Raw genomic sequence first — 13,239 nt, 5'->3', positions numbered from 1 at the left:
TGTTAGGATGCTAAGCAAAGAGGAACAACTTGCTTCCCTCTGTAGTCTGGAACAGCCTACGATAGGTCAGATAAGACAGAACACGGCATCCCAGCAAATATGCTACAAATATTTGTGTACAAGATTTTTTCAAAAAAAATTTTATTATGTTCAGTTAGTCAGCATACAGTGTGTACAAGATTTGATCTTGGGATGGATAGGAGATTGAGAGAGAGAGAGAGAGGAGGTATTTCAATACCAAGCACAGAGCTACTTTCAATGAGCCAGTCTCAAACACCAGTATTGAACTCTTCAGATACTCCCTCCCAGAGATCACTAAATCCAGTTTACAACCAGACCAATGGCTCACTTCCTGATTTCTCAAGTCACTTGTTCAATTCCCTTGACTTCAGGGACAAAATGAATTGTTTATTATTTATAGAGAGTATAAAAAAGTCATCGCAATGTGTGGCTGGTTCCAAGGATAGTAACTTGTATTCTTATAACTTGCACATGGCCAAATTTTTGAAAAGATTTACGTATGTCAAATGTATGCAGATGGTCATTTTAAAACCATTTCTCCCAGCAATACTTATTTAGCATATAATTTTGAGAAATCACTGCATTTGGAGGCTATGGGATATAGAAACTTTCAGAAAGCAGTTTGACAATCCTTAAGAATTGTCTACCAAAAAAAATAATAGTAAGGGTTTTTATAATGTGCCATCAGTCCTCAGGTAATTTCTCTGGGACACCAGTTTTCTCATTTCATGAAACAAGATTTTATTAACTCAATGAACAGTAGAGTCAGGTTAAAGACTGGCTCTGGAGTCCCATAGGCCCTCCAGAGATTGCTGGCATTGGGATTTGGGCCCAGCTTCCTCATCCGTGGCAGTGGGCGGTATAAGAAAATCCTTTCCAGAGGCATGAGGATGAAATCACTCACTTAAACCTCTTAGCATAGTGCCTCCCCACTGACAAGTGGTCAGGCTGTTTTCCATCTTTATGATTGCTGATGGAACCCGGCGTACACTCGGCATTGTGAAGGAGATCCACAATACAAAGTTATGTAGCACGCCAATCCTCCAGGCGCTCACTTTGTAAAGAGCAAGAAAGTCAACACAGGTTTGTAATTCTTAAAAAAAAAGGGGAGGGGTAAGAGCTCCAAGATTTTGCGCCTGCTGCCAAAGGGGCCACAAAGAGGAAGCACCCGATTCTCGCCGGGGAACAAGAGTAAGCTTCACCAAAAAGCTTCAGGAGCCTTCTTGAGAATAGAACCAGATGTCTAAGAACACTTCAAGGCTTAGTGTGATAAGCTTTTTCTAACTACTCATCTAGAATTCCGTATGTAGGAAAGTCCTGTTTCAACATCCAATATCCATAACTCATTCGTGCGTTAACTTTCCATCCGGAAATGCAATCGTTAATTACTGCTGGACACCCTTCTGCCACAAAACCGAACAAAAATCCCTAAGCAAAGGCAGCTCTGGGGCTTGGCTGTAGGCATTTGTGATGCACTCTTTCATAAAAAATCCCAACCCCAAATCATAGGCCCAATTAGGGAAAGGGCTGGCCAAGGCTCCGATTTTTCAGTCCGTTTGTCAAAGGTGCTCCTTTTAAACCGGGCGCCAGTGCTGGGTCAGCAGTTTCACACGGATCAGAGATGAACCGAACGTCGGAGGCACAATGTGAAAGGCATGGGTGCCTGCAGGGAAAGTCTGTGGGCAGATAATCAGCTCAGGGTCGTCGGGAACCGACACCCCCGGGGCGCCTAGCAGGGTCCAGGTGCCCGCCTCCGACAATGTCGCTCCCCGCCCCGGGCCGTCCTCAGTGCCTGGGTACACTGGGGTTCTTCTCCACCCGCAGACTCAGCTTCATCGCTGGAGTCTATACTCCCTGAACACAGAACCCGGGCGGACCGCTGTCAGTCAGGATCCGCTTGGAAAAGCTGCTCGGGTGGAGGGCGAGGGTGGAAGCTCGCAGCGGCGCCACGCAAAAGCGCCGCGCCCCTCGCGCGCTCTCCGCGGGTGCTCACACCTCCACTCCCGGGGGCTGTGCGCGTTCTGGTGCGCGGGGGCCGGGCGGGCCGGGGCGGAGCGCGCGCTGGAGACCCGCCCCTGCTCCCCTCCCCCTCCCGCGGAGATTGACGGGGCCTTGGGCACCCGCCCCAGCCAATGAGCGCGTCCCGGGGCGGGCCCTGGGACCAGCTGCGGAGGCTACTTAGAGTCTTCGGCTCTGTTGTAGGAAAGCAGAACAGAGTCGGGACTGCCCAGGTGGACCCTGCGCCCCAGCCAGCGCGGACCGGCAGGCGCACTGTCCCCGCGCCGGGGACCGCACCGCACCGTTCCGCGCAGGGCAGAGCGGAGCCGCAACCCCACGCGCCGCCCAGGACCCACTCGCCATCGCCGCCTCCTCAGCACCCATGGGGACCAGGAGACTTTAAAGGAGTTTGGGGTTTCGGGAGCAGGGAAATCACGGGTACGGAGAGGCGGCTTTCTTTGCCTTGGGAACGGTTTTTCTTCGTCCGACTGTTTGGACCCTGTGCCGGGTAGGAGGGAAAGGGGTCTTTTGGCTGAAAGTGGACCTTCCTACACAGCTCGCACCCGCACCCGCACACAGACACCGCACTGGCTTCCCCCATCTTTTCCTTTCCTCTTTGTTAGGTTATTTTAGACAGAACGGCCTCGCCCTGCTGTAGCCCGATTGGCTCTGCTATGGAGAAGGCAGGAGAAGTAAGGGGCAGAGTGCACCTGTTTGTGTGGGCAGGTGTGCCCGGGTGCGTGGGTGTACGTGCACTGGCGAGCGTGCAAGCGTGGGGTTAGAACTGTGTGCGAATGTGGGGGTCTGTGTCGTCGTGAAGGTTTGTCATTGTGTATATGTGACATTGTCACACCGATATACCAGCCGGCCTGTCAGTGCCCGGGCTCTTAAGTGAACAAAATTTTCTTGGTGTCAAGTGAGTGAGTGCGAATGTGTCTGATTGTCATTGTGCGAGGCGCTGTCAGGGGAGGAGTGCGACCTAGCGCAAAACTGAGAGGCTGGCGAGGGTGGGGACAAATGTGAGCGCAGCTTGCTCCAAGCTCTGAGGCCTTAGGCGCCCCTTCTTCCTTTCAAGCTATCCTTCGGTCCTTTTCGGGGTGTCCGTCTCCCACGCTGCCACAACCCGTACTGTCCGCCCCACTGGGACCCCGCACGCCTTCCAACCGCCTGCCTTTTCTCTTGTGGGAGTTGGACCGGGTTCCCAGACGGGATCCGAGGCTGTGGTGGTGGCGTCTGCTCTCGCCCCAAGGACTGCTGGCTTCTGTACCCGTCCTGCCGCTGGGGCGGAACGGGTGACTCCAGTACGGGCGCGTAGGCGGGCGAGCAGGTCCCAGGGGCGCTGCACGTCCTGGGGAGGAGCAGCCCGATTCTGATCGTTGTCTCTGCCTCTCGTCTGTGCTTCCGCAGATCCCCGCTCCTGGCCCTCGCTTCGCCGCGTCATTGATGGGCAACCAACTGGACCGCATCACCCACCTCAACTACAGCGAGTTGCCCACAGGGGACCCGTCGGGGATCGAGAAGGACGAGCTGCGGGTCGGGGTCGCCTACTTCTTCTCGGATGAGGAGGAGGACCTGGACGAACGCGGCCAGCCCGACAAGTTTGGCGTGAAGGCCCCTCCGGGCTGCACTCCCTGCCCGGAGAGCCCCAGCCGCCACCACCACCACCTGCTGCACCAGCTGGTCCTCAACGAAACTCAGTTCTCCGCCTTCCGGGGCCAGGAATGCATCTTCTCCAAAGTGAGCGGCGGCCCTCAGGGCGCCGACCTGAGCGTCTACGCTGTCACAGCGCTGCCCGCGCTCTGCGAGCCCGGCGACCTGCTGGAGCTGCTGTGGCTGCAGCCGGCGCCGGAGCCGCCCGCGCCGCACTGGGCCGTCTACGTGGGTGGCGGGCAGATCATCCACCTGCACCAAGGCGAGATCCGCCAGGACAGCCTGTACGAGGCGGGCGCGGCCAACGTGGGCCGGGTGGTGAATAGCTGGTACCGCTACCGCCCGCTGGTGGCCGAGCTGGTGGTGCAGAACGCCTGCGGCCACCTGGGCCTCAAGAGCGAGGAGATCTGCTGGACGAACTCGGAGAGCTTCGCCGCCTGGTGCCGCTTTGGCAAGCGGGAGTTCAAGGCGGGAGGGGAGGTGCCGGCCGGCACGCAGCCCCCGCAGCAGCAGTACTATCTCAAGGTGCACCTGGGCGAGAACAAGGTGCACACGGCCAGGTTTCACAGCCTGGAAGACCTCATCCGCGAGAAGCGCCGCATCGACGCCAGCGGTCGCCTGCGAGTGCTCCAGGAGCTCGCCGACTTCGTGGACGACAAGGAGTAGCCTTGGGGGGGGCCTCCCGCTCCTCCTGTCTCCCCGCGCCCCGCTCCCTTCCCCGCACCCGGGCCTCCCGGCCGGCGATCCACAACCCCCGCCCCTTCGAGCGCCCTCCTGCGGCGGCCAGTGCCCAGGCTGCACCCTCGCACCCCTCCGGCAAGTGGCAGGAAGTCTCAGGAACTGGCCCCGGGACCAAAGGGCAGCAGTGCGCGCCTGGCGGAGACCCCCGGTGTGGTGAAGGTGTTGGGAAACCCAGCGTGCGCTTTCCCCTTGAGTTGTAACGGGGGAAGGAGAAAGGGCTGAGGGGAGCAGGGACGTGGCTTTCCCCGCGGGTCACTAGTCTGTAACTGTCACCCGACCTACTGTAAAGGGAACCATCACCGCCCCCAAACGCACACACACAGACCAGTCGGAGGTGAGAAATGATCTTTTCAGGGCACAGTTCAGCTCTTGTATGAATGTGTCCCCAGATTTCAGGATTTCCAAGAAATCGAGCCTGTCCCTTAGGCACTTGTGAATAATTCCACAAGCGAGCACTTCGGGACTCCGGGTCATCCCGAGGCTGCCCGGCATTCTTCCAGCTCTCCAGCCCCAAGTCTCCCGACATTGTATTCCAGGCTCCGGGCAAAGCTCTTGGGTTTGCTTCTAGTCCTTTCCACCGAGGGAAGCGAACGCCACCCCCCGCCCCATTTGCCTGTGAGTCTCCCTCGCTGGCAGGAGGGAAGCCTTTCTGGTCCCGAGAGGAAAATGGCGCAGCTAATTTGGTGAGGAGCGCGGGCGCCAACCCCGGCGGGGAGAAGGTTCACCTGGTGTCTGGGAACTTGAATTTGTGGAGAAGGTCACTTGTTGTTCTAACCCTAGATTGCTCCCTCCTTGGGCTGCATTTCAAAAACAGTATTTTTTAAAGGGTTGGAGGGAGAAGACATGGCAACATTCCAGAAACCAGCATTATTACAGCACCATAGCCAGGATATTCAGTTTGGCTTTTCCTAACATAGAAATCTTAGAAGGTGGGGAAGTGGAAATAAAGTTTTTAAGAGTGAGAGAGCAGGTTTCCAACTATGTCAACAAAGCCTATCGTGTTGATGTTTTTATTGACCATTTTAGCAACATGCTAATAAAATTTCAAATTGAAATTTTTATTTTCATGGCTTTAATCCATGATAGTTTAAATACTGGGGGCCATTAAGAGTGGACTTAGCTAAGAGCTTAGCTAACATTATGCCTTTTCACTCTATTTTTCTCAAATCTTATGAGAATTCTGTTTTTGAATATTGCAGTTAATTTTCTGGCTTGAAACGGCAGCCCTAGTAATGGTGAAGTTGTTAAATGTGTATATTGTACTGAATTTCTTGTCAGTTAAGGGGTTTTATTGCTTTGGTGGAAATTGCTAGCAGGTTCCGTGAGGTTTCATTTCTCCACGTTGTATACCGTTACCATTTCACATCTGTATTTCTATTTTTCTTTCTCTCCCCTTGATGTCCTTAAGAAAGGAATCCAGAATTGGTGGCTTCCCCCTTCCCCCTTTAGCCAATCCCACAATCCATTCCTGAAAACCAGAAAGGACTTGGTAGTAGGATCAGGGCAAACGTGTCTTTTTCAAAAAAAAAATGAAGGCTGTTTGAAACCCCTTCCTTGGGCAAGGACGTACCAACTTCTCTCCCTGTGCTGCAGCCCCTGCCTGTTACTTGATTCAGTATCAGACACCTAGAGCATCTATGTCCCTTTCCAGGGGATTTGTCCAATAATGGTGTTTAGCTAATTGTTGCAAGCAATTGCATATTGACGGCTGTGATTTAGTTGGACGGCAGATATGGCCAAAGCCAGTTTCTTGGCATTTCAAAAATAATGCAATAAAAGCTAGTCGAGGTTAACTGAGACTGGAAATGCCTTTTTCATGGTGAAATGATTCATTTCTGTTTTGTTTTTTGGTTTCCATCTTGGATTCATTCCCTGATCTTGAATCAAAAGGTCAGATCAATGAAATATGAACTAGAGTATTTTTCTTAAGCCTATTGAGTGATTTATTTTTTAAAAGATGTTTAAATGCATATGCTTTTCTTTCAGCACATACGACAGCAAAACTTTTGTAATAACTAACTTACCTTTGCATGTATGGAGAACTGAAAGCCACTTATTTCCCTAACTTAATTCCTCTTTCAAATAGCAGATGGCAGATCATAAACCGAAATTCTTTATTGTATCTACCCTCTCCACATTCTTTACTGTGTCCCCTCCTACTGTATCTTGGCTCTCTGCTGTATTAAACACCATCCTAAGCACTTACTCAGCAGGACTCCTTCTTCACATTTTGTCCTCCACCTGTCACTCAGAGGGTGGGACTTAAGCAAAAGAAATGAATCGGTCGATCACACCTAATACTAACATTTATTTCCTCTGATGGCACATAATCTGATTTCCTCTTACCGAGAGGGTCACTATAACAGCGCTGGCTTAGCAGCTTTATACTTGCTGAGACTAGACTGGTGGTAAAAATAAAAGTTCGGCAGCCAAAGCAGCATTTATTCCTGTACTGGTGTATTAAGGATTGTGGTGATGATAAGACTTCTACAAATTCACAACAGGAAAACACTCGTTACAAAGGGAATTCCTGGTCCGTGTTAGTTACAGCCAATGGCAAAGTAATTCAGATCATAGTGCATCAGGAAGAGGATATTATCAAGATATTATCTAATAGCTTTATCCCGAAAAAGGGTGTTTTTAGGGCATTATTAGCAATGTCAGTGAAACCAAAAAGGGGGAAGTTCCCTTGGGAGATGGCATGGACGGACTTGATTTTTATTTTGAGTGAATATAATATCTCCGTATTTTATCAGTTCTAAAAGTTAAAACCAGAAGCCTCCTAATGTTTTCATAGAGGTCGGGACTTCAGTTTTGGTACTTCTCGAGAGAACAGAGCTTCATAAGACCTTTCGTGATGCTGAGTGTGGATCAGCTGGAGGTCAGGGCTTTGGGCTATGTGGTATAGAGGAAAAGACCCTATGCGTCCGTTCTTTCTCCACCTTCAGAGGCTGACTCTGAAAGTAAAGTACTAAAAAAAAAAAAAATGAACATTTTTACTCCAAAGATTGCTCTGCTACACATTTTGTTATTAAAAAAAAAAAGCTAGGGAGGAGGAGAGAGATGCGCATATTTTAAACAAAACCAGGTACCAAAATGTATTACTTCATTAAAAAACAATCCTGTAGAAATGACATAATATATTTATTTTTTAAAAATTTAAAGTATATCCACGAGCCAAATAGATACATACATATAAAGTTCCTCAGTATTTAAAATTTTAAATCCCTGTAATGACCACATTTTATGAAAAGACTTCATACTTTTCACTTATTAACACTTGTGCCATATTAGAACAAACAGAAGCAGGGGGCGCCTGGGTGGCTCAGTCATTAGGCATCTGCCTTCGGCTCTGGTCATGATCCCAGGGTCCTGGGATCGAGCCCTGCATAAGGCTCCCTGCTCCGTGCGGAGCCTGCTTCTCCCTCTCCCACTCCCCCTGCTTGTGTTCCCTCTCTTGCGGTTTCTCTCTCTGACAAATAAATAAAAATCTTAAAAAAAAAAAAAAACAGAAGCAGCTGAAAGTCCAATGATCTTTCATGATTTTACTACCTTTTTTTAAGAGGTGGGGGAGAGAGAGAGCACAGCAGGAGTGGGAGGTGAAGAGGGCAGAGGGAGAGGGAGAGAGAATCCTATTCCACACCAAGCATGGAGTACAACGCGGGGCTCCATCTCACAACCCTGAGATCATGACCTGAGCCAAAATCAAGAGTCAGCTGCTTAACCAACTGAGCCACCCAGGTACTCTGATTTTACTATCTTTTAAAAAAAAAATTTGATGTTTATCTTCCTCTTTGTGTCATGTTTCTATGGTGAACACTTTTGTTTGAATAATGATTATTTTTTTCAGAAAAGCATGCTATCTATTGGTGTTTACAAAATGAAGTATCTGAATAATCAGTATATCCTAACAGTCTTCAAACACTATACCTTATTGATTGATTACTTAATGCTTCATGTGTGCTTTCAACATCTCTCAAAGTTCAATGTCTTAGTTATCTAATAAATGGAGCACGGTGAAATTTCAGTGAAATTAACACTAACTACACAAACATAGTAGAGCAACCCTATTTCCTTCTATCTATATACATACCCTCAAAGCTTTCTGCTTTTTCGTTTTTAAACAGACGAAGAGAATCTTGTTAGGTTTGGCTTTCAGAGATGATTTGCCACATGCATAAAGGGTCTACAGGTGAAAAGTCCAGGCTTTCAAATTTCTTGAAACATTAAGAACTGTTTTTAGAAAATGGTTGTCTCACACTCAACTTTGTTGACAATTACGAGCTATTGGCAGAATTTTATATATACATACACATATGTATACATTTACACATATACATATGTACATTTATGTAAACATACATTTACATATACACATTTACACACATATATATACATGTATACCTATGTCCACATATACATTCCTACCTATAGTTGGTAATTATGTTTTCATTCAGAGACCTATAGATGTGCACGCATATACGGACTATTTAGAACAAAATGGAGAGTGACTTGAGACTTATAAAACAGGAGACACTCTCGGGGTCCTAACAGCTAGTGAACAACCCCCTAGCAAGGCAGCCGTGCCTTAAACTGAGCATAAACAAAATGTAGGAGTTGCAGTTAGTTATAGTCTCAATTTTAGAAGGATATGTTCCTTGTTTCTCTAACTAAAAAGACCTAAGTTTCAAAGGAAAGCTGTGAAGATAAGGAAGTAATTATAAAATAAGACGCAAGAAGAAGTGGGAAAGTTAGAACGTGATAAAATAAACGAATGAGCTTTTCAACGGGGGACACCTGTTCTCTAACCGGAGCCAGGAAAGCCGAGATCTTATTTTCCAATCATTTAATAATTTATAAAACCTCTGTGATTTCATCACTCATGTGTTGTATGTTGACCTCATTTGAACTTGCAATATAAGAGATTTAGATATTTGAATATGTTGGGGAAAAGGAAAAACAGTCTTCTCTGCCTTTGTTGCTGGGGGTGAGTTTGTGATTATTGCATTCATTGATGGCACCCCAATGAACGGACCCCCCTGCCGTGGGGTACAGTCAATCTCTGTTTGACAATGCAAGGCACACAATGGATGCTCAGTAAATATAAGGCTAAGGCAACTCTCTACCTCAGGTGTTCTCGGTTATACCTGATCACCGGGAAAGCCAGAAATCCCACCACTTGGCTTCTCTACAAGCGAACCTAAATTTCTCTAATTGAAATTGGCAGGCTTTTCCTACCTCAGAAGACCCATAAAAGTGTAATTTATGAGGCTGAAGACTGATACCAGGTAAAAAGGTTTTCTGAATATTCTGTTTGCTAATAGAAAAACAAAAAACTATCAAAGAATCCAAAGATAAAATGGTTTCTTGTCATTTGGCCAGAAAGGGGAAAGTGAACGAGTAACTCTGACTAGCCCTTCTCACAACTTCATCTCTCATTTACGTCAAGGGCAGGTTTTTCTCGCATGAAATCACAATATTATTCCTTCAGAAAGAAGCTTTATTATTAAAGCTCTTGCTAAGAATTTTCTTCAGTTATGTAGGGAAAAACCTACCAGAATATGAGCTTAACTCTCTGGGAAAATTAGATTTGATGGAGTTTGGTCATGGGTGTTTTTCTAAATAAACATTATTCATTTATATATGAAAATATCCATATAATGGCTATGCCCATTGGCTTTTACAATCCAATTACTTTTTTATGTGAACGTGAGTTCTGAACTTAATTTTGTCCAAAGGGGAGATGCTTATAAAATATTAGGTGTGAATAGAGCCCATGTCCTAAATTTCAAGCACAAAATAAATGCCTCAAAAGTTGATCTGAACTATATTCAGTGTTCCAGAAAAATAGAAGAAGATCATATAAGGCTACTTCTGATGTGCTTTCCAAGAAAATTCTTGCCATCAATCTATGATAGAGACGTTAATGTTCTGTTTATGCCATAACGGGAAACTTGAGGGCTTCTCTGTTACGAGTATACTGATATTTGCTTTAACAAATACATTATTATTCTAAATTCAATCATTTTCCCCTCCAATAGTTCTGCGGCATGCCAGCTCTTTGTTCACTGCCAAACCCCTTGTTTTCAGATTCTCCTGGGGAATGAGCAAATCTGGGGGGGATTGTGCTGACAATGATTTTGTAAACATCTCCCAGCTCTTCGGCACATGCTTTGTTTGGTCCTGCCTTACGCTTTTCAGTGGAATTGTCTGCCCAGATTCTGAGCCAGAGAAAGGCAAGACTCAAGGGTAGGGTTGCCCAATTTGGCAAATAAAAATACAGGCCAATCAATTACATTTCAATTTCACATAAACAAGGAATAATCATTTTAGTATATGTGTATCCCATGCAATATTTGGGCCATACTTAGACTAAAAATGATCTTTTTATTTGAAATTCAAATGTAACTGCATGTCCAGGACATTACCTGGCTACCTTACTCAGGGCAGACCTTACATCTCTAAGAAGCCAGAGACCTCTGATTTTTTAAAACGGACAAATTAAGGATGCGTCCCCTACCCACAGCATCGAAGTGTATTCTCAGATTGCTCATGTGAATTCTAAGCCAAAACCAGATTCAGGTCCAGGAACAAGCACATAATCCAGGAGAAGCTTTAGAGGGAAGAGTTCACATGCACCCCAATCATTGGTTGTATGTTTGTGTGGATAGGGATGGGTGTTTGTGTGTCTATTCTTATACTCTTTTGATTATATTTTATAGGACATGCCATCCTTTATCTGAGGGTATGATGAATGCTTTCCCAGATACAATTAGAAACACTCTACATCACTGTTTTTAATCTCACCTGTTACTTATCCCATTCCAGGTCCTCACGTTATACCCGGAGCTTCCATAGCTCCTCTCCTGTCTCTATCCTTCTGGTGCCTCAATCCAAACATGTGTGGCCATAGTGATCTTTTTAAATATACACCCATGCTGATGAGATAAAGGTTAAGCTCCTTATGAGGCAGTCAGGGTCCTCCACGGTCTGGCCCCTGTCTACCACCAGCTTATACTAAGGCCACACAAAACAGTATGCAGAACACATCATTTTCATTCATGCTTTCATGACTTTCTACATTGTCTGCTTTACTTGATTGCCCTTCTTGATTCCTGAGTAGAAAACCCTTATTCATTCACCCTTCATAGTAGTGCCATGCTACCCCCAGCATGGTTTTAGTAGTTTTCTTCTGTGTGTGCCCACTGAATTGTTTACTCCTCCCCCAGACTCTCCTCTGCTATAAATATTGTTTACATCTGTCTCTCTCTAGACTGAGCTCTACTGGGAAAGGCTCTGTGACTTACTCATTTTTGCACCTGCAAAGTCTAGCACTTGCAATAGATGCTCAGTGAGAATCTGCTGAATGAATGGAAGAAGGGGGGAAGGGAGAAGAGTTGGCTTCTCCATAAGTATATGGGACATACTGCACATGGTTTCCTCTCTGAGCCCAAACCACAGTAAGAATGGGCTAAAAGAATCTGTCAACATCTACATGATTCTCCCTAAGAATCGTACTATATAAAATTAGTTTCTTTTTAGAAAATAAGCTGGAATTTTGAGGCGTCTATATTACACTACCAATGATGGGAGATTAGCCATATCTAGTTGGAAAGGTTTGTCTGCCCTGGTTGTATTGCTACAAGCATTTCTTCATGAATGAACTTTATGAGTTTCATTATGCTGGAAATGCATATTTTTCTTAGTAACTCAATTTCCATCTAGGTGAGATAGCTCTGAGAGCTGCAAATTTAGAAGGCAGCTCGGGATTGACTTGCAAGAAGTAAGGACTTGCAATGTCGAGACAAGACATTTCCCATATAGGCTACTTTAGTCAACGGGCCCTCAATGACCAGAGATGTTCCACCAGGGCAGAGAAGGTCTACTAAAAATCCAAGTCCTCTTCACCTTTGGGAAAGTAAAATCTTTCCCAATCTTACTAATAAGCAAATATACCTATGGCATCTGTAGAAGGAAAACAACCCCTTGCCTGACATTCCAGCAGTGGGGGCAGAAGAAAACCAGCCTCCTTTGATTGATGACAGTTGGACTCCCAGGGTGGTTGAATAGCTAGAATAATTGGAAATAATTTGAAGTGCAATTGAGCACTAAAAATGTACCTACATTAATGTCTTATAAAATATATATATTTCTATATTTGATATTTTCCCTAGAACTCTTAGGAGGAGCACCCTGTGTTTTTCCAGCAAAATATTATCTGAGCACCTCTGGACATTTAATATTGTTTAATCTGGTTTTGGTCATGGTTATGGTTATTTGTACTTAAGAAAAGCTACTTTAATTTGAGATTTTAAACCATAATATCCTGCTGAGAAAAAAGTGTCAAAACTCAAGAATGGAGTACTTCTTTAGAATGAAATATTACTGGGCGCCTGGGTGGCTCAGTTGGTTAAGCGACTGCCTTCGGCTCACGTCATGATCCCAAGTTCCTGGGATCGAGTCCCGCATTGGGCTCCTGGCTCAGCGGGGAGGCTGCTTCTCCCTCTGACCCTCTCCCCTCTCATGCTGTTTCTCTCTCTCTCTAATAAATAAGTAAATAAAATCTTTAAAAAAAAAAAGAATGAAATGTTACTAATATGGGATTAGAAACCTAGGTAAATATGGGTTATGGTAAAACTGCTTTTGCCTGGAGAGCAATTTCTAGAGGAGACAGCAGACGAGATGTTTCATTATGCAGCCTCACCCTCCTCATTTCAGAAATCAGTGCCCCTTGTGTGCATCTGCTTTATTTGCATATAATTTTATAAGACAGGATCCACACAAGGAAATGGGGGCAGAGGTAGTTACCCATTCTCTACCAACAAAATA

At 46.0% G+C, this 13,239-nt stretch overlaps 1 protein-coding gene across 2 annotated transcripts; it reads left to right on the top strand.

Annotated features, from left to right (window-relative positions):
• The first annotated feature begins 2,372 nt into the window (after positions 1–2,372).
• On the top strand, positions 2,373–7,397 carry LRATD1 (LRAT domain containing 1). Of its 2 annotated transcripts, none has more exons than XM_006743910.3 (2): positions 2,373–2,457; positions 3,427–7,397. In XM_006743910.3, exon 2 carries the CDS (start codon positions 3,463–3,465, stop codon positions 4,333–4,335), a length of 873 nt encoding a protein of 290 aa, XP_006743973.1. In that variant the 5' UTR covers positions 2,373–2,457; positions 3,427–3,462; the 3' UTR covers positions 4,336–7,397. The 2 variants fall into 2 exon arrangements, with proteins under 2 accessions (XP_006743973.1, XP_030895617.1); XM_031039757.2 differs by having other exon boundaries at positions 2,423–2,527.
• Positions 7,398–13,239: the final 5,842 nt, after the last annotated feature.

This window comes from Leptonychotes weddellii, chromosome 10, assembly GCF_054177405.1.
Source record: "Leptonychotes weddellii isolate Sample4059 chromosome 10, ASM5417740v2, whole genome shotgun sequence".
In the NCBI taxonomy this organism is placed as follows: Eukaryota; Metazoa; Chordata; class Mammalia; order Carnivora; family Phocidae; genus Leptonychotes; species Leptonychotes weddellii.
The sequence above is the reverse complement of the archived record's forward strand: the minus strand, read 5'-3'. Positions and strand labels throughout refer to the sequence as shown.

What these genes read in the sequence shown, in the direction of transcription:
- LRATD1 (XM_006743910.3), top strand. Translation starts at nt 3,463, where the DNA reads ATGGGCAACCAACTGGACCGCATCACCCACCTCAACTACAGCGAGTTG.